The 25205-nt window shown below is 41.6% G+C and overlaps 1 protein-coding gene across 5 annotated transcripts in view; it reads right to left on the bottom strand.

Annotated features, from left to right (window-relative positions):
* LOC128767966 (intermembrane lipid transfer protein VPS13B-like) overlaps window positions 1-25205 on the bottom strand; it is a 252311-nt gene that overhangs the window by 28062 nt on the left and 199044 nt on the right. For all 5 annotated transcript variants that reach the window (XM_053880402.1, XM_053880401.1, XM_053880404.1 and 2 more), the window contains 5 exons: window positions 21346-21542; window positions 16428-16609; window positions 15970-16190; window positions 15738-15869; window positions 10338-10499 (listed from right to left, as the gene is read on the bottom strand). In XM_053880402.1, coding sequence (XP_053736377.1) covers window positions 10338-10499; window positions 15738-15869; window positions 15970-16190; window positions 16428-16609; window positions 21346-21542 — 894 coding nt within the window. The remainder of the gene's footprint in view (window positions 1-10337; window positions 10500-15737; window positions 15870-15969; window positions 16191-16427; window positions 16610-21345; window positions 21543-25205) is intronic.

Raw genomic sequence — 25205 nt, 5'->3', positions numbered from 1 at the left:
GGTGTTTCCCTCTGCCGCGGTCGTTTCTCACCGTTTGAAGGCAGATTCTTTTACAATAACATTCTTAATCTAAGCCTGAATTGTCCTTCGTCACCACCATTCTTTCTCCCTGACGGCTGACGGAAAATGACATAATTTTCTTACCAATGAACGGGTCACTGATAAAAGCCACTCACCCCGCTATATCAGTATAGTATATCATTACATGAACTACTGACTTCATGTTGCTTTACTGCACGCTGACCCTCCTTTTATTTATTTATAAAGAAGAACACCTCAAATAGGAAACAAAAATCGCTTTATATTATGAGAATAACCACAATTATGATTAAAGTTGTCCAAAAATCGCACACCAAGGTTCAGACCAGAGAGCGCTTCCGCAACATCTGCTCGGAGGGATTTGTTATTTCAACACCACGTCTCTCCTTTAAGCTTGCCGTTCCTCCCTCTCTTCTTGGGTACTTCATCACGCCTGTGGCTCAACTTGACCTTCAAGAGAGAAGTCACAATAACGTCTTCCCCCAGCCTTCAAACACCAACTGCTCCCTTTGTTTGAATCCATCTGCGCTCTCACTCGAGCGGGAAGAGAACAAAACATTACAGACAAATTGAACACGTACAACAACAGGAATGAAAAATAATAAAATGTTTTGCTTCTTTGTGACTCGTCCAAGTGCTGCGACACTGACAAAAGCCAGTTGGCCACATGTGTTTGTTTTGGGGCTGCATGAATTAAGCTAGTACAATTACATTCAGCTGAAAGAAGAGCTCCACCTTAAGAAATCTCTTTGTAGAATCAGAAGCTAACATCTGTATGTCGGTTCATCCTGTCCTTGATTACTACTTGTCGTTAATCCAGAGAGGGAACCAACTGCTTCTACTTTACTCATCACGGCGTCCAAGGCAGAAATTCTGAGCATACTGTAAATGGCATGATGACAGAGTCAAAACTGAATCCACCCCCTTTTAAGATGATGATAACCAACCACGAAAGAAAAAAACAGACCATGTGCGGCCATAATATAAAATGGTGCCTGCAAAATGATCTCTTTATGATATCCACGTATGAATAGAATACATCTTTTTAGCAAGTTTAATAAATAAATCACAGTAGTTGTGACAAGAAAAGAAACCTGCCTGGCATCGGTGGTGTCAGGTCTGCATTTGTCAGTCCCTCCTGGGGTTTGCTGACTTTTCTATTGAGTGTTGCGGCCAAGAATGCCTGACTTTGAGGGAGATGTTTTTTTGTTTTTTTTTTTATTGCGGTGAAAGTTGTGATCATTTACAGTTATGGAACAACATGACAGGGAATAAGAACCTCGTAAATTAGCTTGTACTAAACTAGTGTCTGTTTTTAGCCTTCAAAAAGCTCCAGGCCGCAATGTTTTCAACAGAACGTAGGTATTATACTATACTATATACTTTACGTTTAGCGTGTGAGTGCAAAGAACATACACACAATGAATACATGATTTAAATTTTTCTTTTTTTGAGTTGACAACATAAGTACATTTTAGTTTTATTACACTGCAGGGTTGTTTTTGTTACGCAGCTCCTCACAAGGGTGGAGAGTGACAGATGCTTGGATGGATGGAGTCTGAGTGGTACAGCTGGGGAATGTTCGCATTTACCAAGTTGTACATACTGTATATGTTCCTCCCAGTCAAAAACACATCCTCATCTCTGAAGAAAACATGTATTGGCACTATAAGATCTTTCTACATGAAATCCGTTGGTGCAGTGCTGCAGTACATACAACATATTGTCTGTGCTTATTTTTGAAAATAAATTACTTGGAAATAGAATAATATTGGCTTACACACTACATTATAGGTTAAAGTTATGTTTGTAGCTGTATCTCTTTATTAAGACAGTGTTCAATGTTCAACCAAGACGGCTTTCAACTCAACATATAGTGACCTCAAACACGTTGCTACTCAAACAGAAAACTGATGCAGTATTTTTGTACTTCATCAGTTAGATGATAAGCGGCTTTAACGCCAAAGAGGAGCAATAACAGCACAGATCACCACTGCGCCCTTATTGAGTGACTCCTTCATTGTACTGTGCGGACACACTAGAAACAATGAAAGTCAGAAACAAATAAAAGAAAATGTCATCATGGAGAAAAATATGTCAGAATTTGGAACTTCACAAGACTATGTGACATAGTCAATTTCTGCCATCATACTTTTGGAATGTCGCGTTACTCAAGCCGGTGTGTGTTTGCGCACACAGAAACTGGGATGAGCTGAGACGAACAGAGCAGGGTTCACACAATATCAGACTAACTCAATGAGACATAGCTCACAGTGACTGGACATTTTCTCTGAAAAACACTCATTCAGTTTACAATGAATTAGCATATGAAGTGACAGTACACATGTTGCTATAATGAAGTTATTAATTACTGTTGTACCCGTATGTTGATGATCTTAATAGTTGAATGTTTTTCCCCAAAGATTTGTAACCACATAACAAAAAGCACATTTCTCCAAACTGGTCTCTGATTTTGCTTTAAAAAGCAACAGGCCTAATCCATGTGATTGCTGGCCAGATTGAGATCACCCAAAAAAAAAACGTGCCTAGAATTCTAGCTGATCTAAGTCTTCCATAATAAACTTGGGAGCTGTTATTATCTGACACACAATACAATTTTGGGTTCTGTGTGTGGCGCACCTAAATCTAACGAGGAACACCTGTTGACTCACTAAATATCTTTGGATTAGAATGATGTCGTAGTAATCCGCTGTGATCCGGTGGGGACCACGTTGGCTCTTATCATATCATTGGTAGCATGTGACCTAGGTGACGCCTCATCACCCAGATGTGGCCGTCTCTGTGGAAACTGAATGCAAAACCAAAACATGGTTTTGAAAGACTCATGGAGCTGCCATCGGTGCCTCCCAAAAATGAAACTAATATCCAATGAGTCAATCAAAAAACAAATTCCATCCTGATGATGATTTCATGACGACCGCCTGACACAGTGTTTAAACCTGCCCCAAGGGAAATAATCGGGCTTCGGAGAGCTCTGAAATAGAAGGTATGATATCAGTCAACATCCTTGTATGACTTCATTCAGGTGGCATTCACTCACACAGGGCTCAGATGTAAGTGTACGTGAGACATCACACACACTTGTCTCAATGAAACATTCCTCTATGTGAATCCTTCTTAGCAAGTTACTTAGCTCTACTAACTGAGGGCAACTAAACTGCTATGGACAACAGAATTTCCATCACTCTTCAGTAGCCAACAAGCTCATTACAGTGGTGTTGGGAGGATGCAGCAGGAAGGCTGAATAAGAGCACTGTGTGGAGGAGGTGGTGGCAACAAAACAGAGTATCATTTCCAACCTCTCTCACTCAGTTGCAGATGAATTCCAGATTAGTTTCAAATTCACTGGAAAATACAGACTTGAGGGCCATTTATGCTCAACGTTACGTACGGATCCGGATACAGCCAGAGCCTTCTGTCCATGCCCCGTTAATTTCCTCCATAGCTTACAGACATGGACCACATGGAGCAGTACCAGCAGAAATCATGGGGGCAGTGTTGCTGTTACTACCACGTACTGTACATAGCTCTAATGAGACACGAAGAAGACATGACAAGTCACGGTTAACTGCCTCACCGATCACCATCTCTGCAGCTGCCTCTGTTTGGTCTTTGGTGCAGGAGGTATGTTCTTTTCCACAGTCACCATGTTTGTGTTGGAGTTTGTTGTCATGAACTTTTGAATGTGGGCTGCTTGCCCTGGTGGATATGTTGGTAAACAGTAATAGCAACGTAAAGAATGTATGTGATCAGTGACAACAACAACATTTGAAACTGACAGGTAAATTTTCGAACGCAAAGGGAGCATGGGCCTTTAGAGTGCTTTGCTTTCCTCCAAGATCTGCCTTTGTTTTTCAGGGTTGTAACTAACTTATGACCTTTGTGTGAAACTTAACAGGCCTTAGGGAACATTTATTGAGTTAAGTCAGGTGTCTGCTTTACAATGACATCATTGGAACCTATTGTTGCACCATGCACCACTGGTTTAAGTGGACTTTAACCAGAGGACTAACCGTTCAGATTAAAACTAATACCAAACACCCAAGTTACCAGGTGAAAACTATCTGGATAATCAAGACAGGCACTTCATCACTCTGCTGCTGAGAGAGTAGATGATGTAGTAAACAAAATACGGGGCAATAAGACAGTCAAGACAGTGACACACCACATCACATCAGTGACAACCAAACATTCATCAAGAGAGAATAGCAGTGGTTTGTACAGCTGTCTACAATGCTTGCAAGACAGTGCAGCATCAAAGCCCAAAGCCATAGATCTGCAAGTCTAAAAAGCGGTCGAAGAACTGGAAGAAGGTACAGAGGGAAAGCATTGTACTGCTCCGTGGTTGACAGAAGAGACGTTAAGGGGTTCACGCTTCACAAACATTGTTCCACTGCTCTGCCTTTGGTTTCCTCCAAGGCATCCGAAACATCTAGGACCTCAAGGCTTTCTGAAGATGCAGAACTGACAAGTGTTTGCACCAAATCCTGGGAAAAGACAAACACACTGTCTCGGAGGACCTAGTTTTAAATAGCACTGGAGAGGATAAAGAATCAAGTGGTCAAAAACCACAGAAATGCTTCAAAAGCTTCTCAAAATCTGGGACAACAAAAGGGCTTCTGTATAAATATCAGACAATTCTGGAAACACCCTCAGCTCTGGGCTGCATGGACAAAAACAAGTACATCCTGAATTTTAATAATTTAATTTGTGCAAATGTTTTTTTTTTTTCAAAAACTTTGATAGACGGGAAACATTGGCAGTGAGTCTCTACAAAAGACTCACTGTGCTCACATCATAATTTAAAAACACAATTGAATATGAACCATGGATCAAAAACAAATAAATAAAAGTATCAGTAATTTCACCAAGCCTGAGTTCCAAGCAATATGTTCTCGACAAAGGAGTCTCTAGAGGCTCAGGCTATTGTGTCACTTGGATGGTTAAATGAGTACAATACATTACAATTGTATTATTAGTGTTATCTAATACTCCCCGTAGATAACTACAAGAAACTAGCATGAGTCCTCAGTTAAACATCAATAACTGTAACCTGAACATACTTTCCTGCACTTATACTATGAAGAACAAGAGATGAGTGAAAATCCTCTTAAAGTGACGTATTTTTACAGACATTACAAAAGAACAAACACATACTCCACAAGGGAACAAAAGGTCTCATGTGCTTGGTTGACTGGGTAGCAGACAAAATCTGTCAGTGCGTACACCACCACATCAAGAGTACTTTCAAACGACTAACAACTGGGACTCATTGCAGACTGATGTACCAACTGTTTTGACCATACAATACACAGAGGAGCACAGCAATCCACTCGGCTGGCTCACAATGAGTCAGGCTTTTCCCACTGAAGAACAAATGTAGCACTGTTTGCTGCAGCATGGCTGCAACTTGACTATGCAGATAAAAATCCTTCATATCTCATCTTCTGCGTCTAATATTTGGGTTTATATTTGACAACTATTGGCATATTTGACAACTATTTAGCATGGCACATGTTGGTCCTCAAGAGGCACCTGGGTTTGGTCAGACTTTATAGCATATGTCTGCTGTCTGTTGAAGGTATATTGCAAGACAATATTGTCTCATAACATTGTAAAATCTAATTGCATTGTAACACAGCCAACATGCCACTGAAACATTTTTTTGCCCAGATATTGGATACAAGAGAGACAAAAAGGACTTTTCACTCATGCACACATCTCTTTTGACAGTTTCCCTACCTCACACAGAGCCAGGGACTTTTTCACTTCGCCCTGGAATGGATTTAAGGGTGCTGTCCCTGGTCCTGAACAGCGTGAGCAGAGAAAAGCATTTGTGGCCACCTTTTTCCCCTGTTCCATCATGGCTAACACTCCCCCGTGCAAACTCCATGTTTATTGGCAATCGTCCGACATATTAAACCTTATGACATATTCCAAACTGTAGTTAACACTAACACCAAGGTCCATCATGGTTCAGCTAACTATTCATTTGTTGCAGTGACCAACCTTTAAAGAAAAGCAGACTCAAACATGATGAGATTTAGCAGGAAATTTCCACATTTGCTCAAGATTTTATTGAAGGTGCAAAGCTTCAGATGTCAGTGCTTCAATGTAAAAGCTATTTTACTGCAAACACATTCACAGATTTAAACAAAAAGTGTTCTAGTGACACAAAATGTTTCAAGATCCCATAATAAACATCTGAAACCACTGATGCTCTGAATGTTGTTCTTTATAGTGAAAATTACTGTGGCTCGCATTTAGATTTTTTTTTTCTAAGAAAGTAACTGACCTGAATTCAACCTCAACCAACATCACACAAAACTATGGTCATGTACTGTGTCTAACCATGTGCGACATGGTCCATGACCCACCAATTCACAAGGAATGCACTGAACCACAACCAAAACCGCCCATTAGAGTGCAACCATATATTCTCCATCCATATATATATATATATATATATATATATATATATATATATTTTTTTTTTTTTTTTTTTTCAGCAAAATAATACTGCAACCATATATTCTCCATCCATATATATATATATATATATATATATATATATATATATATATTTTTTTTTATTTTTTATTTTTTTTATTTTTTTTTCAGCAAAATAATACTGTTAAAACAGAAATGTTAACTTTTATTAATATTCTTCACAAGCATGATTTGATTTTCATTATTGATTTTTATTCACCGGCAGCAAATGCTTTTAGCTTTTAACAATGAAAATAAGATGCACATCCCAAATGTATTGTGATCCAATCGCAATCCAAGAAAATGTACGTGCACAACCAATATAAATAACAGATCTTGGCTCCTGTGTGCAGAAGATGAACGTGCACCAGGTGCTTGGGCTGCGTTAAACTCCCTTCTCTTGGTACCGCCCTTAGTGCTCGAATATATGGGAGACAAAAGATGAAGTAAAAAGTCTACTACTCTGCTTGAGGTATTGGGAAAATATTGCACAAAAACTGTGCTTGGGTCCTTCACATCATCTTCTTATCACTTATGTGTATCAACATCTATGTTATTTGTTGATGTCGCAACATGGACAATCCATAATGGTATAAGTCAGTTATTTTGGGAGATGAAAGCATGCAGCAGTAGTGAATTGAGGGTTGAAAAAAAAAAACACTCCAAATCCAGGGGGGATTGTAAGTTCTTGGCCCAGTTAACCACGCAAACCACAAGGAATTCCATCAACCATGCTGCATCCCTACCCAAGAAAACAGGCAGCCACTCCATGGGCATGGACGCACGCATGCACACACACGCTAGAGTGGCTTAGCGGCTGCGAATAAGTGCAATTATTGAGAGGAAAAGTATACGTTTATAATTACTCCAACTCCAACTGCGCACAGCCACACATGTTGGTCTTCACACTGGCTGGCAAATGATCACGTGAACGCTGACAGGCTCCAGGTCCAAGGAAACATTCTACGAGAGTGTCTGTGTGGGTATGAATTTGATTAAGCAGTAGATGACAGCGTAATGTATCTTCTGGTTACGACTGACAGAAGAAATGAGGGTCAGGAGGAGTGAGCAGAAAACACTGAACCCGTCAGAGGGAGTGCGACCTGAGTTGAAGTTCATATTTCATTGGAAAAACACTGTTGTAGAGTTTCTTATGAGAGGAGTGACAGATTCACAGAAGTATGTCAACATCATGGGAAGTGTACTTTGCTTAAGCACACAAAGCCACAGAAGACATCGTAAATTAAAAACAATGTGGCTCTGGGTTTTATTTTAAGCTAAAACAACAGCCCTTTTCATTGCAGAAGTATTAAAACAATAACGCCCACTGAGATCCACGTATGCTCAGTATGTTATCTGTGTGTCACAGAAAAATGAAAGTGGATCGAGGAATGACACACGTCGCTTTCCTTCCATTTCTTTCAGGAAAATTATTTATCGTATCAAGCCATAATTGAAATACAAATTGAATTATGGCTTTTGCTCCATGACTCTCACAGCTACTAATTCAGCGATGAGCTCATGTCCATTTTGTTGTCCAAGGAGCAAAGGAAAAGAGGAGACAGAGCAGATTATTTTACATCAACAAATTAAAAGCTCTACTTTGCATGTGTGTCCCCGTGGGACAGGTCGTATCACAGCCACAGGACGGTGTGATGGCCAGCCCTGTCAACAGGTTCCATGACTCCAAGAAACATCAAGATAATAAACTGGGGTCAGGGGAGAATAATAGAAATGAATACAGGGGGCAATATGGGGCCGCGAGAAAAGACGCACACATTTCTGTCCCAGGACGACGACAAAAAAATAAAAAGACACAAAATAACAGTACAGACTCAAATACGGCTTTGACCAAGATTTCACAGAGACAACTTCAGGTTCATGAATACTAACATTGCATTCAGCAGCATTACACTACGCTATGCTATAATTGTTTTGTCAAGTGGAAGAAAATAAGTACGTTACTTCAAACTGGACTAGAAATCCCACTTTGTTACATGTTTGACCTCAATTTATTTGAAAGAGTTGAAAATGAAGTCAGAGGAGTAACAAAAACTGAAACAAGCTACACTTGCAGACTTTTTGGGGAGGAGGAAAAGAAAATAAATAAATAAAGAAAGAAAGAAAGAGAAATGGATGAAGTGTAAATTGTAACTGGTGACTTCACTTTTATTTTTGGATGTAATTGGAGAGAAATTTGAAGTAAGGCACTCTGGAAAGCAAATCATCCATGAACATCAGGAGAGCTAGCTGAAACTCCTACTAATACCTAACCCAAGACCAACCAACTGAATACAGAACACATTAGTTTATTTGTCACCATTTCCAATCAACGGCAAACGCTCTTGGGAAATACGTGCATCCTTTTACAGTTATTCCAGTCGGAGACACCTAAGACATCAACAATAGGCCGGGGCATAAAAAAAAATAGACTCTGACCAGAATGACTTTTTCCCATATTTTACAACGGCAAGACTTATGTGTCTCCAGATAAACAGCTGGGAAGCTGAGCTCAAGCACGTGCCCTGCTCCTCCAGAAGTGAAGCACTTATTTTCAAACTCCAACTATTGTCAAATGTAGACCAAGGACTCGTTGCATTCATGCAGCAGAAGCTTGCATCGGGCAGCCAACTGTCTCTCCACAGTGCCATTTTGGGAGCGCACCACGGACTGCCTTCCTAATAGATGTAGATACTGGAATAACACCATCTATGTAGTTGGATATTGGTTGTTTATCCAGCTTTCATTTCACTACATTAATACTACATTTAGAGCCAGCTTGACACTCACAGTCAGAGCTCTTTTCTCCTCTCATCGCTGAGGTGATAAGGTTCATTAATGGGTATTATTCAGGTAGCTGTTTTTCAAAAAACAAAAGCTGAAACTGGGAATTGAACACATGCAGGATATTCTAAGACCTAGGCAGTGAGGTTTTGAGCCCAGTCTAGAGACTAAGACTTGTCTCGAGTACTATGGCACGAGCAATTGGACACTTGAACGACACTGTAACAATAAGTGCAATGCACACATTCTGATCATTGTTTTTTTACTTTCACATTGTAACATTTCTGAATGTGCAACTACTTTCATACTTATCTGTGCCAAAAACACATGATGAAAGAACACAAACCACTGGTCAATCGTAGTTCCCACTGATTCCAATCTTTCCCTTAAGATAAAAAGGACTATTGACTTCCAAGAATGTAGGTGTGTGTGTGTGTGTGTGTGTGTGTGTGTGCATGGCTGAGGCAAGAGCCGAGATTAACCACGGGCGATGATTAATACAACTTGACTTTTTGACTTACTGCGCGTAATTATGGTTATGTCTATTCTCAAGCCTGACCTTCTCACACATGTCGTGGAGGGAGTGTGGGTGTGAAACATGTGTGGATCAGAAGCACACAGTACGGGCCTCAGATCACCAGCCCACCCGCCAGTCAACCTTGAAACCTCAAAGGGTTAAATATAATCAATCTTCTTTAACAATGATGTCAGAACGATGCCTGGAAAAGCTAAAGCTACTTGCAAGTGTGTGTGCTTTTTTTCAGTAAGAACAGAGGCCTTTCTGAACAACAAAACTGTTTGAGATTGACTAAAAAGTATAAAAGTGTATCGTTCTTCTAAACTCCACTTTTAAGAACATATAATTCTACCATAGCTGAGGTGCTAGAGTTTTGCAATGCCATAATACATCCAGGGCCTAATGTGAATGTCACAAATATGTAATTTCTATTTATTACCATGTCAAAATAGTGTATGTAGAATGTATGAAACGGTCTGAGAGGTACCTGAGCAGACTTGTGGGACCTCCAGCTGTACTGGTGGCTGTGCAGGCTTGCCAGCAGCACATTTTCGTCCGTGTCCACCTGGCCGAAGCGAAGAGTCTCATTGGTGTCGTTACAGATCGCGTAATGGCTGTAGAGCAGCTCCTCTTCTTGTGAATTTCCATTCTAGGAGAGTAAAACAGTAGGTATTAGGCTGTGGAGGCCAGAAGAGGAGAGCAGGAAGGAAAAGTTCGGTAAAACATTCGTGTTTATCAGGTGTTCAAAGTGCTGTAGAAGTGTGTGCCGAATGTGTCAGTGATGTATCTATTCCAACTTTCAAAGAAATAAAAAAAATTCTGATCCTCAGGCAGCTGTTGGCAAGAAGGAGATCCAGGTGAATCATATCGTCTGTGGGAGCAGCAGAACCCTGACAGAGGAGTGAATCATAACCCTTGCTTGTCTGCTCTCCAGGACTCTGTTGCCAGGACTGTGCTCCATTGCTTAATATGCATGTTGCTCCTAATAAATCATTTCACAAACTTCTTTCCACATCGTTCTTTGAGTCGGATGCCCATCATAGACACCACAACCTTGAAAAAACAACATCTGTAACCAGAACAACACATTCAAACCAAAAACACAGGGTGCATTACTCAAACATTCTTTCCCAGTATTAGTACTGCTGCATGTTGTCCGAGGAACACCAAGTGTTCCTCCTTGTGTGTGGTAAACACAGACTCAGTCAGTATTTCCTATAGAATCCACGATAAGGGAGACCCACCTACTGTTAAGTCTTGCTAGCAGCTTTTGATTTGTGACTATTTGTACTATCCTGTAACTGAGCTCACGCTTTTAGAAAGCAAAACCAAGATTGACAAAACTCAACCAACAGGCATTAAGAACTCAAGAGCAGTAATACAATATATTTATCTGGATTCTTCGTTTCCACTTGGCTTCTATAGAAAGAGTAATAACTCTTATTACAACTACTGCTACAGTAATGCTAACATTGCTTTTGTCAGGTCAATGGCTCTATAATAAGAGAAAGAGTATGAACACATTGTCACTCCATAGGCGTCACATACTAACTATCATTAAGCGGACTTTTGCATCCAATGCTAGCGCTGGAGTAAGCCCTTCATGTCGCACTAAAAGTCATGCACCTGATCATATGAGAAGTTAAATATTAAGTGGTAACTATAATGTGTAGGAGATTGAAATAAACATTAAATACAAATCCCACGTAAATACCAAGAAAGATGAAAGGACATTTTAAGGGCAAAACTGAAAAGAGCGCCACCCCATTGTGACCCTGACCATGGCCTGTGTCTGTGTCAAAGGCCTCTCAGACGACAGCCGTGATAAAGCTGAGAACCCCAAAGGAAATTGTGTCTTCACATCTTGATCTGCTCATGAAAAGCAGATCACTATATAGAGAAGGGTATCTGAAATCACATGCTTGCGCACCTGGTAAATGGGTTTCCTTCCTGTAAAAAGCACACAAAGTGTTGTCTCAATCTCTGGAAGAACATACTTGACAAAGTAGGGATTTCAGGTATAGATTTTTGGTAGATGGAAGCAGAAAATGGTGGACTGAGGCCAAAACTATTTGCCTGGAGTTTGGCCAGCCTACTGCAATGGATCATCTAGAAACAGAGAACTTCAGTGGTGTGAAGAGCGCAGGTCGACTGTCATCATACTTTAGCTTGCATGCAACATGGGAAGGGTTGCTAGAAGTAAGTCCACACGTGAAAGTACACACCAGAGCCTATGCATCTGAACTGGATAGAAGATAAGTGTAACATTGTTTTTGAGGATCTTCCAAAGACTTTCAAGCCCTGATGGGATCTCTCATACACACCCCACCCAAGCATTCCACACACATGACTGCATCAAGTGGTTGCTTAATAACTAGTCAAGTATCTCAACAAATAGGCACCATGGAGTGCTGTATAGTTTGAGTCGCGGAGGGGTTGATGGTTAAAAAACGCTGGCAGTAAAAGCGCTGTGCTTGTCTGCCAAGCACGTTCAGAGTCCTGGGGTTGCTGATGCTATTGAAAACGGATGGGAAAAGTTACACCATTTAAAGAGGACTCGATGATAGATGTGAGCCGGAGAGCGAGGTAGAGGAGACAGAGGGAGAAATACTGAATCAGACCGGACAGCTGCAGAGAGTTGAAATTTTATTGTGGAATGCAATCTCTGCTCCCTTTTGAGCTCAATACTACGATTTACAAACTTCCTGCTGCCATCTTACGATGCCACTTTGGATCCCACGCTTTGATGGTATCACCTTTCATGAGGTAATGCGATAGACGCATCACAAAAGCTTCCTCCAGCAATAACAATTATTCTCAGTCTTGGCCGGAACTTTATGAGCACACGAAGATATTGAAGCAGTCAACACGCTGACCTTGTTAAAGAGCACAAATGACAGCTTATTCCACTGACAGACCTACCAGGACTCAAGTATCAATTCCACTAATCCACACAGATCTCATTACACCAGTGTCATGGTCCGAAATGATGCGGCAGATATGAACGACACTTGTAAAATGTCTGGAAAAATGAACTTAAATGACAATAGCCGCTCAGGAGCAGAAGTGGAGGTGATGGGGACGCATGTGCACGAGTAATAAAACATGAATACGATCTAGAGTTACCTTGCTCTCAGTGGTAATGACACACCTGTTTTAGGAGGGAGCTGTGAGAACCAAGCATGAAACGCTAAGGAAACATGGCCATTGAAATACTGCTGCTGTGAGAAACCAGATTGTGAAAATACAACAGGGATTTTGTGTGGTCGACCAAAGCCACTTCCCTGGGGCTGGAAGCAGAGGGACTGGGGGAAAGACTATTGAAAATGGAGGTTGTAGTGGAATGATGCTGGAGGCCATTTAGGGCACAACAAGAAACAAAAAATGATACTAATACTCCTAATACTCCTGTTCAATAGTAAACTTAAACCATAGGCTCTTCAGCCTTAGACACTCAGTGGCTATGGCTCAAAGAATGAAAGACAAGTTCATGTCGGCATGATTACATGCATATAATGCAAGTGATTATGGTGATAAATGAAGCCCTGAACCCTATCATTTCTATTTATTACCATGCATGTGGAAGTGCTCCAGCTGCTCTGGTTGTGGTTCTATGGAATGCCCGTGCATGGTTTGTGAGGTTTTAATTGTGTGGTAGTCCAGGAATCCTCTCCACGGTTCAGTGCTGACCCCACAGGCCACATCAGAGACTGCTCGAGTGCCTGCCTTGACACCAGGAAACACGAAAATCACGGAAATAATTACCGCCATTCTGTACATCCATTCTTTAAAAAAGAAAAGAAAAAAAAGATAACATTTCCGACTGCTTCCTATTACATTCGCACATGTTCACAGGAAGATCCCTTACTGCTGCTGTCGGAGCTTAATGGCAGCTACTGGCACAGACTATAGTACTCTGAAGAACGTGTAACCAAAATACATCCCAAGAACATTGTCAAGGACGCTGCAGACATGACAGAACCCCAATGAACTGATGCGGTTAGGTTGAGGGTACAAATCAATGAAAACAAAACAGAGCGAGGTACTGCACAAGCAACAACAACTGGCCAGTGTGACATGTCACATGCCAGGTTGTGAACAAGGCAACAACAAACAAAATATAGTTGTTGCAATCTTATTACACAGTTATTGCAATATAATTAACTTACACTAACCATTTGTATTGGACTAAAATGACCTGACCAACACCACTGACCAGCTCAACACACAACACATGACTACTTGATTCCGACATCCTTTAGCGCAGCATTTTTTCTAAGCGACCAGAGTGTGATTTTGTTTGACCCTTCTCTACCCTTCACTCCACAGCTACCCTACCCACATGCAGTAAAGTTGCCCTGTAATTACGGCATGTTTTTCCCCTGTGTTCAGCAAAGTGGTGAAAGCTGGAGGCACTTAAAAACGTATGTACAAGTTACAAGGTTGCTGCTGTTTAAATCAATCAAGGCTGTACAACAAACTCAACCATCGTATGTATCAAGCTAAAGTGAAGCCTTGCACATGGACCTGCAGCCAGTCAGGTCCTGTTTGAGCCTCATACATAGACGGCCTTTATTATTCCCATAGAGGGGAAATTCGACAAATCATGATGTGGTTTCATGCTTTCATCCAATATTACACCCAACTATTAGCATTTAAGTAAATACTGTCAGCTAAGCCAAGTCACCTGAGTGACTCTAGTCCATGGGAGGATTCAAGTTGGACACATTGTGGACCCTCCCTGTGAGGCCTGGCAGATACACATCCGCAAAAAAGAAATCACTTTGCGAGTTGAAATCCTCCATGGATACAAAGATAACCAAACATAAAAAAAACATTATGACATTTGTGTGATGCTTTAGAGCTAACAAGCAGAAATGGGGAACATTCACACACTGTTGCACCAAATGATGCAGGGAAAAAGAATCAAGGGTTAGATTGGATCCATCTTTAGTATGGTCCGTTAGAGTGTGCAGTGCCACGGGATTAAAAGCGCATCAACTGGGAGATCACAATGACTAATGACACATGCTTTATTACATTTTCTTTAGGTCAAACGCTGGTGCAGTCGAGAAAAATATCATCTTGCGGAGAAAATAACTGTCCAAATAAAAGGCTCTCAAGAGGCCAGCATGTGAGTCAGCACAGCCACAGCTGAGGGCGTTTGATTCCAGAATGCTTAGGGAGTGTGTTCAGAAGACAAGTGGGTCTTGGCACTTTCGATCTCCTCAATGTTACTGTGTTTTCACAGGCCTCGCTTCATGCAAAAGTTTTCTGGCTACCAGGGCAAAGCAGAGGGATGTAAATCTACAGTGGGTCACAGTGTGAGAAGCTGGGAAACAATGCACTCAGACTTCACATCAAAACAGAGGAGCAGCTAATTCTGGCAAACTTTATTACCACTGGCTGATGACCAAAGGTATTCCAGTGAAACTCTCGACTGCATATGGACTTTGTTTAGCTGTGACTCCATATGGGACACACAATCTTAAGCAGAGTGTTATGTATAAGAGCATGTTGTTCCTTTTACTCGTTCAAAAGGTGCAGGTGCTGAGATGCATGGACGGGCCAAAAAAGGGTTCCTTTAATGATACAGCTGCCGTAAAAAACAGACTTGCGTAGTGAATAAAGACTTGCACTTGTAGGGATACTATTTTGATGACTAGAAACTATGACAAAACATCATATTTCTTACAAGTCCTTTATGAATACATGCAATGGACATGAAACACATTTATCCTCAATTGGCTGATGACTGTTTATGCTGCCACAACTTAACTGACAGGGTCTAAAGACTCACTATTCTTTGAGGCCCATGCACACAAATCAGCCTCCACCATTGTGTCTGCTGGATAATATGGATGTTGTTAACAAGTTTGAAGGTCACCTGTTGCCAGCTCTGAAGGGCTGTGTCCAGGGTGTGGATGGCATACTGACTGACACTGAGGAGAACTGGATCCACCAACACATTTGCGTCCAACACAGTGGTTTGTGGGCCGAAAGTTGTGGTGGCTTGACCCTGAAATATTAAGGCTGGCGTCAATTTCAACCATATTTTATGATGATTTACCTTAATATTGAAAACCTTTAGTCCAGACTGAATAGAAAAGCAGTTTCACCTGAATCGTGCAAGGCTGAAGGAGCCGAAGGTGCGTGAGGTTTCGATACTCTAGAAGTTTGCAGCCCAGCTGTGTGGAGAAAGTGAACTCTTGACAGTGATGTGGTCCATTGTTCCACTGCCGCAGGAATATCTGGGGATCCTGGGCACCGATGACCATGAACTCGTGCTTCTGAGGTAACTTCCTGTCAGGTAGGAACGGTCGAAGACGTTGAGCAGGAACTGGAGAGGATATAAAATAACTTTTAGTTCCATCTGTGGATGAATTACACGTCATTTATAACAGATCACAGATTTGACCCAAGAACAGTTTGCATGTGTTTCCACGAGTCACACACACAGACTTAAAATGCTAAGATTTACACTTCAAATAAATGATGTTCAAAGATAAAATTGAGACTTAGAAGACTACATCAGTGTGCTATGTAGCGATCGCTTGATTTCAATATTCAGTGGTACCTGAACCCAGCTGCTCCAGGTGGTGACACAGGTGGATTTGCAAGCGGGCCAGTTGCAGGGACACGCCCAGGGATGTGACGAACCACGGTGCAAAACAGGAGTCCACTCTGGTGCAGGCAGCTAAAGCCATTGGCGACACTAGTTGGTCACAGGGTAACTGAGATCCACAGTCACTGTCTAAACTGCAGGGAAACACAAGATAAAAAAGTGAATATCATAATGACCATGAACAGTATTTCATACAAAGTAACAAATGTTTTAGTTTCACTCCAGACATTGAATCCAGGTGAATGAATGAGCCACAATGTTTCCTCAAAATGCCATACATGCTTGACTGATGTTTGTCGTGGTGAACAAGGGCTTTAGAGTAACGTACCTAAAAACTGAAACACATTTTAACCACTAGAAACAGATATCCAAGACCTATTAAAAAGTCTAATGAATGTGAAAGAGACCAGCTGAGGAACAAAAGAAAACACGTGAAGGCTGTCTTCACTTGAGGAGGTACTCCATCAGAGCAGCAGTTTGTTGGAGAAGCTCTCCTTGGACATGAACTGCATGTCATTGCTGATGAGGCTGAATGGAAGGTAATTGAAGTGAATGACCATTTGCTCTCTAATTTGCTGCAACCACGATCCATCATGAGAAAGATTCAACAGGAAAACGTGAAAAAGGCTGCAGCAGCAGAGTGCTCCTTAAAAGATAAGCATCATATGTTGACAATTTTCATTATTTTCAGTTGGCAGGGCAGCCAAGTTATTTTTTCTGGTGGAAACTAAAGAAGGGAAGATGAAACAAGAAAGTACGGAGATGGGAATCAATTTTGATCAAAAAAGACAAATCATTTAAACATAAAGGAAATGTAATGTTTGGACTATGATTGTAATGAAATGCAGATGTATATTTTGCTTTACACTACGTGGAATTTTTTTTCCCCCCACGCCAGTTCTCCGCTCGCATGTTTCCTCATTTCTCCCCCTGCTCCCCTGGTGCTCAGCAAGCCACACAGAATGAGGGCTTGGCAGCTCAAACTTCCTACAATGAAGTAAATGGGTGCAGGGGACGAAAGCGATTAAGATGGAGTAAGAAGATAGCGCCGCACGCTGAGGTAAGATTTAAGAGGAGAAACTCTACATTACAGAAATGTCAATGCCTCAGCAACCCATCCCAGTACACTCAACAAACTGAGAGGCATTTTAAAGAAACCGATGATGGCGCTTTTACTACATGCTACTTTCACCAGCACCCCTCGATTAGATACACTCAAGGTAAGCAGGAAGGAATCCGGATGGGCCCGGACAGGCACTTTGTGTGCTGGGAAATCTCATTAGCCGGATCTGAATGGCTTCCAAACCAGCTTCTTGCTCCTGCACACCAGATGTGCGCAGAAAGACACATTGCAAACTCCTCATGTTCGCCGGCACGGGTGCAAACCTTTCTTTCCTTCTAATGGACTGCACACAAATTGTAAGAGGACAAACCCGGCAGTGGCGGTGGGGCTGGTTCTACTCAGTGCACCTTGGACCTCACAGAGTTGAGAAGCTTTGTTGAATGTATATAGTTATCTACAAACTACTGCAAAAGAGTTTTCTATAATATTCTTTATCAGGCACAGTAGTACAACAATGATTTGGTCGCTAGTGACAAATAGGAATGCCATAGGTACAACACTTGAAAATACATTCAGACTGGGTCTCATCATTTTTTTAAACCTCCATCAAGTAGTGGCAAAAGTTATGTGCTCACCAGTGATTGTTTGTAGTCAGTATCACTTAAAAAAATACTGCGTATGGATTTTCATGGACTTTGAGAATTGGTTACAAATAGGCAGACTTAGTGTTAAGAGTTTGGAGTCATCATTCAAAAAAAGAAAAAGAAAAGAAAAGAACAGAAAAAATACTTGATTGAAAAATAAACAATTTATAATTGAATCACAAACACAATGAACTTCCATGTGACAGTGGATATTAAATATGTTTCAGTTTAAAAGACATGTTTAATGCCGCCAGGTAAGACTTGACATATTTGAGGATTAAGTTGTGAAAAGAGTCCCTTGGCAGAGTTCTGTGCTGCTGTCCTAGTTTGCTCGTACAGTGCTTCTCTGTGTTCTCACTTCACCGTTGTCAGACGTGTCTCTTAGTTTTGTACTGTTGGAATAATTACTTGGCATGCTACATTTGGCAGTAGCAGCCAATTCTCCAGCGATTGAGAAGAAGTTTATTCCAGTCAGTCATATAACAACTAGTCCATCTCGACTCGATCAGAGGGATCCATAAGGAGTGCAGAAACAATCACTTTCATCAAAGAATAATATGTTCTTCCCCACGCTCACTGTCGGCTTTGGTTGTTTATTAATGAAGTCCTTTGGGATTTCCAGAGCAGGGTATGTAAACGTAGATTTGACCAAGTCATGAAGCCTCGGATCAACGGGCGACGGTCTCTTCAGACTGGACCAATGAATTCTTTTTGTTCAATAGTGCCCAGTGACGTTGCTTGTGGACACCTTCACTGCTGTTCTTTACTTTATCTTTCAGTGGTAACGTCACCACTGAGAGGTTGATATTTCCGACTTATAATTTGACATTTCTTCCTTTGCTGACAATCTACTTGTACAATTTTGGGATGAAGCTAATTACTCCAAACCTCCTATTTTCACTGTGATAAGCTTCATTATCTCGGACTACCGATCCAAACACAGTTTCTTCAAAAGTCCACATCTTTGCCATGGGGCATTGCGGTTGATTTAAAGCAGTCTCTCATACCACGGTTTTTGAAAACGGTCGTGCCAGAGCTTAGTTTTTCGTGATATGCCAGATGTTCATTGAGGAGGCCTGACTATTTGCAACCGTCGCATCTGGTGCCTTTGCTTAGCGTAATTTCAGGACTACCGGGTGAAGCGGAATATTAGCCACACCTACTAAATTTAAGAAGTTGTTCATACAGTTGTTCGTACTGTGGGTGCAGTGGTAATGTCTGCGCTGTAGAAGTGGTACACCTGGGTTAAAAATGCATGAGGATCACTTCTAAACTAGCTTTGAAAATGGGGTCCAGCATCGAGACTGAGTCATGAAACAAACTTAGCAATGTCCCGAATTTGAATCATCTTCTAACCTTCTTCTTTTAACCACAATAAAGCGCTTAAAATGCACTGTTTTTCCTGTGTGTCTGAAGTGCCGACACCATGGCCGGTCTCAGCTGCTGCTTCTCCTCTCTGGTCCTCCAGGAGATTGGCCCTGTTGGCGGAGCTCTGGACACACGGTTGAAAACAGAGCCTTTTGAGCGCTTTAAGGCAAATGAAACACATGAATAAATAAAGGCTGCATGACGCTTTAGCTTGTGAAAGTCCATATATTAGCCGTGTCGACGTATAAGCCACAGGGTTCAGACCACAAGAAAAAAGTAATTCACAGACAAGAAATGGCAGAAAGCAATGAGATTTGGTTTCAGGAAATAAAACTAGGGGCTACATACACACATGGGGACGCATATTTTCCTATCTGGAACAAAACAGCCATAAAAATGGATCTGTTTGAGGAGTCCAGACAAATCCAGTGAAAGCCACCTAAAATGAATATAGTACATGCTAGGTTTGCCAGTGCATTATAGGAACAATAAACTAAATAGACGACACCGGCACATGAGTTTTAAGAAGGTTGAAAACTCTGCTAGCATGGTAGCATAACAACCTGAACTTGGACAAAGACAAGTCGGTGTGAATCGATGATGAGGTTGAGATGTTATCACGCTGAACACAAACCGCAGTAAGAATCAAAAAGGGCAGGTGAGAAACCAGGGTTAAGTCATTCTCACTCAAAGGCACCAAATAGTGATTTTCAAGAGGAACTTTGCATCCCAGAGGGAAGCTGAAGTTAGCAGTCAGTGTTGCATTGATACATTAGGCTTTTAATTGAAGCACGTTTCATCTTCTGCAGCATTTCGTGACACCAAGGGCAGAAAGAAGAAAGACAGGGGGGTGGCGCTCTTTTCGCTCTAAACAGTTATGTCACTTGGTATGTGTAGCACCTCAGCTCAACTATGGTAGTGATAAAGGCTCCTGATCGTGACCCCTTAATGGGCATGCCCTAACCCTAATCGCTCCTTTTGGAGCTTCCTGCGGGAGGGGAAACATTTTACACCATTCAAACACCTGCAACATGAAACATCCAACATGTAAGGTGGACAGCTGACTTCTGGACAGAAAGTGGATGGAAAAGCCCACTTGAAAATAGTCGCTGTTTGGTGCCTTGGGAGTGAGAATGTGGGGTTTTGCGTGATTTTGAACGTTTTTAGCAGATCTGTGGTCATCCGCAACAAGATCCATCTACAACAACATTAACGTTTGCCCTTGCGTTTTCAGTGGCTCTGCTGTTGAATGTTTACTCCACCACAGTATTATCTGCTGAATTGTGTTTGCAAGAATCGTCTGCTGCTCATTATAATGAAAAACTAGCTGACGATTTTGTGTTTAGTTTACCAATAAACAAGCGCCAAATGAGCACTACTCTATAGCGACCGTCGCAAACTGACTACAGTGGAAAGAGATGAGGACAAGTGTGTCGTGACATTAACCTTTTCAAAAAAATATGGTCCTTCTGAACAGATGTACCCATGAAACCAGTGTTTTCAAATGAATCCATTCATGGACCTGCTTTCAGAAAGTATTGGTCCAGTGAGCTAAAACACTGGATCCCTGTGGATGAAAGGGACGATACGACACAGAACTTGCAGATACGACTGACTGACTGACTGACTGACTGTGGACGGGGCTGTAACTCAAGAGGACCAACAAAGATATCCATCCATTTAGGAACACACTCATCCAAATTTTCAACTTAACACAATGTGTTCAGTGTATAGTTTACATATCGAAATCATTGTAATGCAGCTAAAAGGCAACTAGAAACACTTGGCATCTTACCTCTGTTCGTCGCCCCCATCACTGTTGCTGTTGAGCACAATCCTCCACAGGTCGGATGCGACCAGCTCCTTCTGCTGGTCAGTGAGGCTGACGCTGGGCAGTTGCAGTTGGCAAGTACTGCTCTCTGACAGGCTGAATTCCCGATATGGAACAAAAGCTTGCTGGAGCTCGTCCCAGTATTCAAGGCTACATGGTACCTGAGAGAAGAAAATGACCTCAGCGTTATGTTTCCTTTTTGTGACTTCTCTACGATTCAGCAATTTTGATTTGTGATTGAAGCTGAGACTGAAATCAACATTTTGTAAATCAGTTTTTAATAGAGCCAAAACCACCAACTCATTTCATATTCTGCTTGCGACAGATGAAACTGATACGAGAGCAATAGTAGAAGGACTTTACAAAATACATCTCTTCAAATCAAATAAAAACAAATAAAGGGTCAACTGAAGAGCAATGGATGACAGGTGGGTTACAGATAATGCTTTTACCAGGGTTTCCTCCAAATAGTTCGACCCTAAGCCAATGGATTTGTTCCATCAAGTAACAGCTTTTTACTGAGGTTTCAAATCCCGCCTGCTCTCTTTCTCACTATTGTATCACTTCGCTGTTCATCACTTCAGTCCAGGCCAAAGAGACCTTTTAAATGTGAGCTGGATCCCCAGTTAGACATAAAGAATAAAACAACTGCCGGGATCTGCTAATCATCACGCGTAGGATGTTGCGCTGACCCTTTCAAGATGTGGGGAATCCCTGCCCTGCAGGAAGAATGAGCCATCTCAACTGAAACCTTGATTTTTTTTTTTTTTTTTTTATTCGCTTTAGACAAAACGATCTTTAATTACTCCAAAACTCGGAAAAAGCTCCAACACTGTGACCGCAGACCACCAAGGCAGCGAGGGGAGATCTCATCTCCATTACAGCGCTGCATGACCGCAGAATAACTAAACACCGGGCAACTGTGCGGTACAAGACAGCCATTAGCATCCAAGTCCTGGAGCTGTTTCTCACACTGAATAACAATCAAGCTATGTGAATGTTCTCAGATCATGTGATGACTAGAAGAGCTCCATTTGCTGCATTTACATTGTGTCAAAAATAAAAAGGGATAAATAATGTGCCCCTGTGTGAAATAAACCAGGCCTTTCCTCGACCACCTGTGCTACTGAGAGATGACCGGTGACAGGGAAAGTAGCAAACCCCGGCTGTCTGGCACTTAAATGTGGTGCTGCCTTTTCATTTTTAGTATTTGCAGAAAATTATTTTCCATATTTAATCTATGTAGTTCCATTTGAAAGCAATAGTAGTTAAGATAGGATGTTATCTGTAAAGGAACAGATAAGTCAGGGGTGTCGAAATGGTTCCAGCATGGGCTTCAGTGGGTGCAGGTTTCTTGTCCTTTACATCACCTCCATTCAGTCAGGTGGCTTAGGAGTGTATACAGTTGTTAGTCTGGTGTTTCAGTTGCAGACTCTGGTTAAACTGCATGAGCTTGATCGGTTGGAACAAAAACCTGCATCAGCCCGGCCCTCTGGGAACTGGTTTGCCAACCCCTGATATTAGGTAACCGTAGTAGTGTGATTAAAAAAACACAATGAAGTACAATAGTAGGGACCTGCAACTGAAGCCAGGTCCGTGACAACACTGACCAGAACCTTCACAGAATAGCAGTCTTAGATGTTTTTTACTTTATGCGAGAGCCTATGACTTGGCCTCAATATGAACAAGCAGAAATTCACTTTAGAAAGATCCATGAAAGCCAAGGATCAAGGACGAGACTCGATCAAAAAGGATTCAAAGGTGAGGACAGAGGAGTATATATATAGGGCCAATGCAAATGTTATCCTCTCTCTCTTCCCTTAAGTAGCTTGCCCTAACAATCAGGATTTGTCATTTTGAAACATGCATATTTGCTACGTTCATTGGAACATGATGACCACAAGTTTCTCCATTTCATTTTTGAGGACTGAAATACAAGAACGGCAGCCATTAGTCCATGTTGAATTGTATAATAACTGGATATATTGCCATGTCATGAGTCGCTGGGTGGACAGGTCGGCAGGTAGGGAGAGGATAAATAACTCATAGACAGGTGAATGAAAGAAAACATTGCTATATTCAAGGAGTTTCCATTTTGTCAGACACATCTGGAAAATATATTGATACACGAGAGTTCCAGATGGTAGTTAAATACTGTTGAGATGAATGATAAAAGAGAAAAAAAGAGTGAAATCATTTCTTGGCTCTGTTGAGTCGGGCCTCTGGCACCTAGTAGTTCAGGGCACCTGTGTATATGTCAAAGGGATTATGTATATACTTTCATGTGGAATTCTTCAACACGCATGTATGAAAGACAATATGAATGTATACATATGAGTATACACAGGTGTGCGCATGGATGTGAGTAAAGAAAAGTGTTTCCCTGGCTTTATTTTCCTTTGTCTGATTGTGTGTGTACCTTATCTGATAAACAAAATGTGACCCTGCATCGCTGTCATGCCCTTGGCAGAGTGGTTTCTCTCTTACTTTTCTCCGCCGACTTGATAGAACGAGTGTGGCAGTTACAGCTCAGAGTTCAATATCACTTGATGGGTTATCTTAATTTGTGGCTGCCTTTTTTGAACCGAGGTGATTCTGCTGCCAGGAAGGCTGCGTCTCAGGGAGTTCTCAAGCAGGCGGGGATTCAAAACTATTTACAAATAGGTTTACATCCAAGAGTGCTGGCAGTTTTCTGTATACACGGATCTGATTTCCATTCCTGTCACCCACCGTCTGCTCGGCCAAACCACAAACTGCTCCTCAGCACAGAGTTATATTGAAGGAACTGATTGACCAATCAAGATCTCCAAGAAGTCAACCAAAAATGGGCCAACCCAAAACAAAACACTGTTTTCAATTCCCATGCTGGGCCCAGGTGCGACCATCTCCATGAGTCAAATATGTGTCAGCAACTGAAGACTCCCCTCGTGCCGGCTCCCCCTGCCTTCACCATAATTAATAGTATCACCACCGATACTATCTGTTATTTCACTGATGCAGAAAAGAGTTCAACTTTTATCAGACAGCATACAAATAGAACTGACATAAACTTAAGCAAACATTTATTCAGGAGAGAACACACAGTGAATAACCCCGGAAACTAAGTAATAGACGGAGATGGAAATCTATTTTTCAGATTTGGTTGGGTTGTTCTTGGTCCCAGCTCAGCTTTACCGGGTCCCAGTGGGAATGGAGGGTTACCCTTGTCACCACTCCTGTGCATAACTGCAATGGACCGATTTTCTAGCTGCCCAAAGGGGGGTGGGGCTTTTCTTTTGGCTAAATCAGACTACGTTTTCATTCAATTAAAGGGTAACACCCCTGTATTCCTGGAAGAAGAATCCTCCACTGAACACCCTTGTTATGATCCTGCTGTGTTAGACATGCACATCAACGCAATCACCTCCGTAAGAGCTTATGACATCAGGAAACCTGAGAAGCAGAAGGCCTCTGGGCTCCCATGACAGTGTTACAGTGGGATGTGGAACTTCTTCAGTAGCACTGGCCCAACACAGAGCAGACTCACCAATACATGCTTTATGTACAGGAGACGGTTGAATGTAAATTTGGAGCAATTGCATCACAATCTGTAATTGCTGTGAGGCCAAACTAAGTTCTGAAAGGACCTCAATCACACCATTTAACCTAAGAAACGTAATTTGCCACTTACATAAGCAGGACTTGAACCAAGCGATGAAGCTAAGGCGCCAGCTAACAGGAGTGAAGTACAGTACCAGGTGGGTCTGGCTTTCAATGCAAGAATCATGCGAGAAGATCAGAAAAAAAGTAGTCCATCTCTAACCCATACTTTTTTTTCTCAAAAG

Source organism: Synchiropus splendidus, chromosome 12 (genome assembly GCF_027744825.2).
Source record: "Synchiropus splendidus isolate RoL2022-P1 chromosome 12, RoL_Sspl_1.0, whole genome shotgun sequence".
NCBI classification, from domain to species: Eukaryota; Metazoa; Chordata; class Actinopteri; order Syngnathiformes; family Callionymidae; genus Synchiropus; species Synchiropus splendidus.
This window is presented reverse-complemented; position numbering and strand designations above follow the sequence as displayed.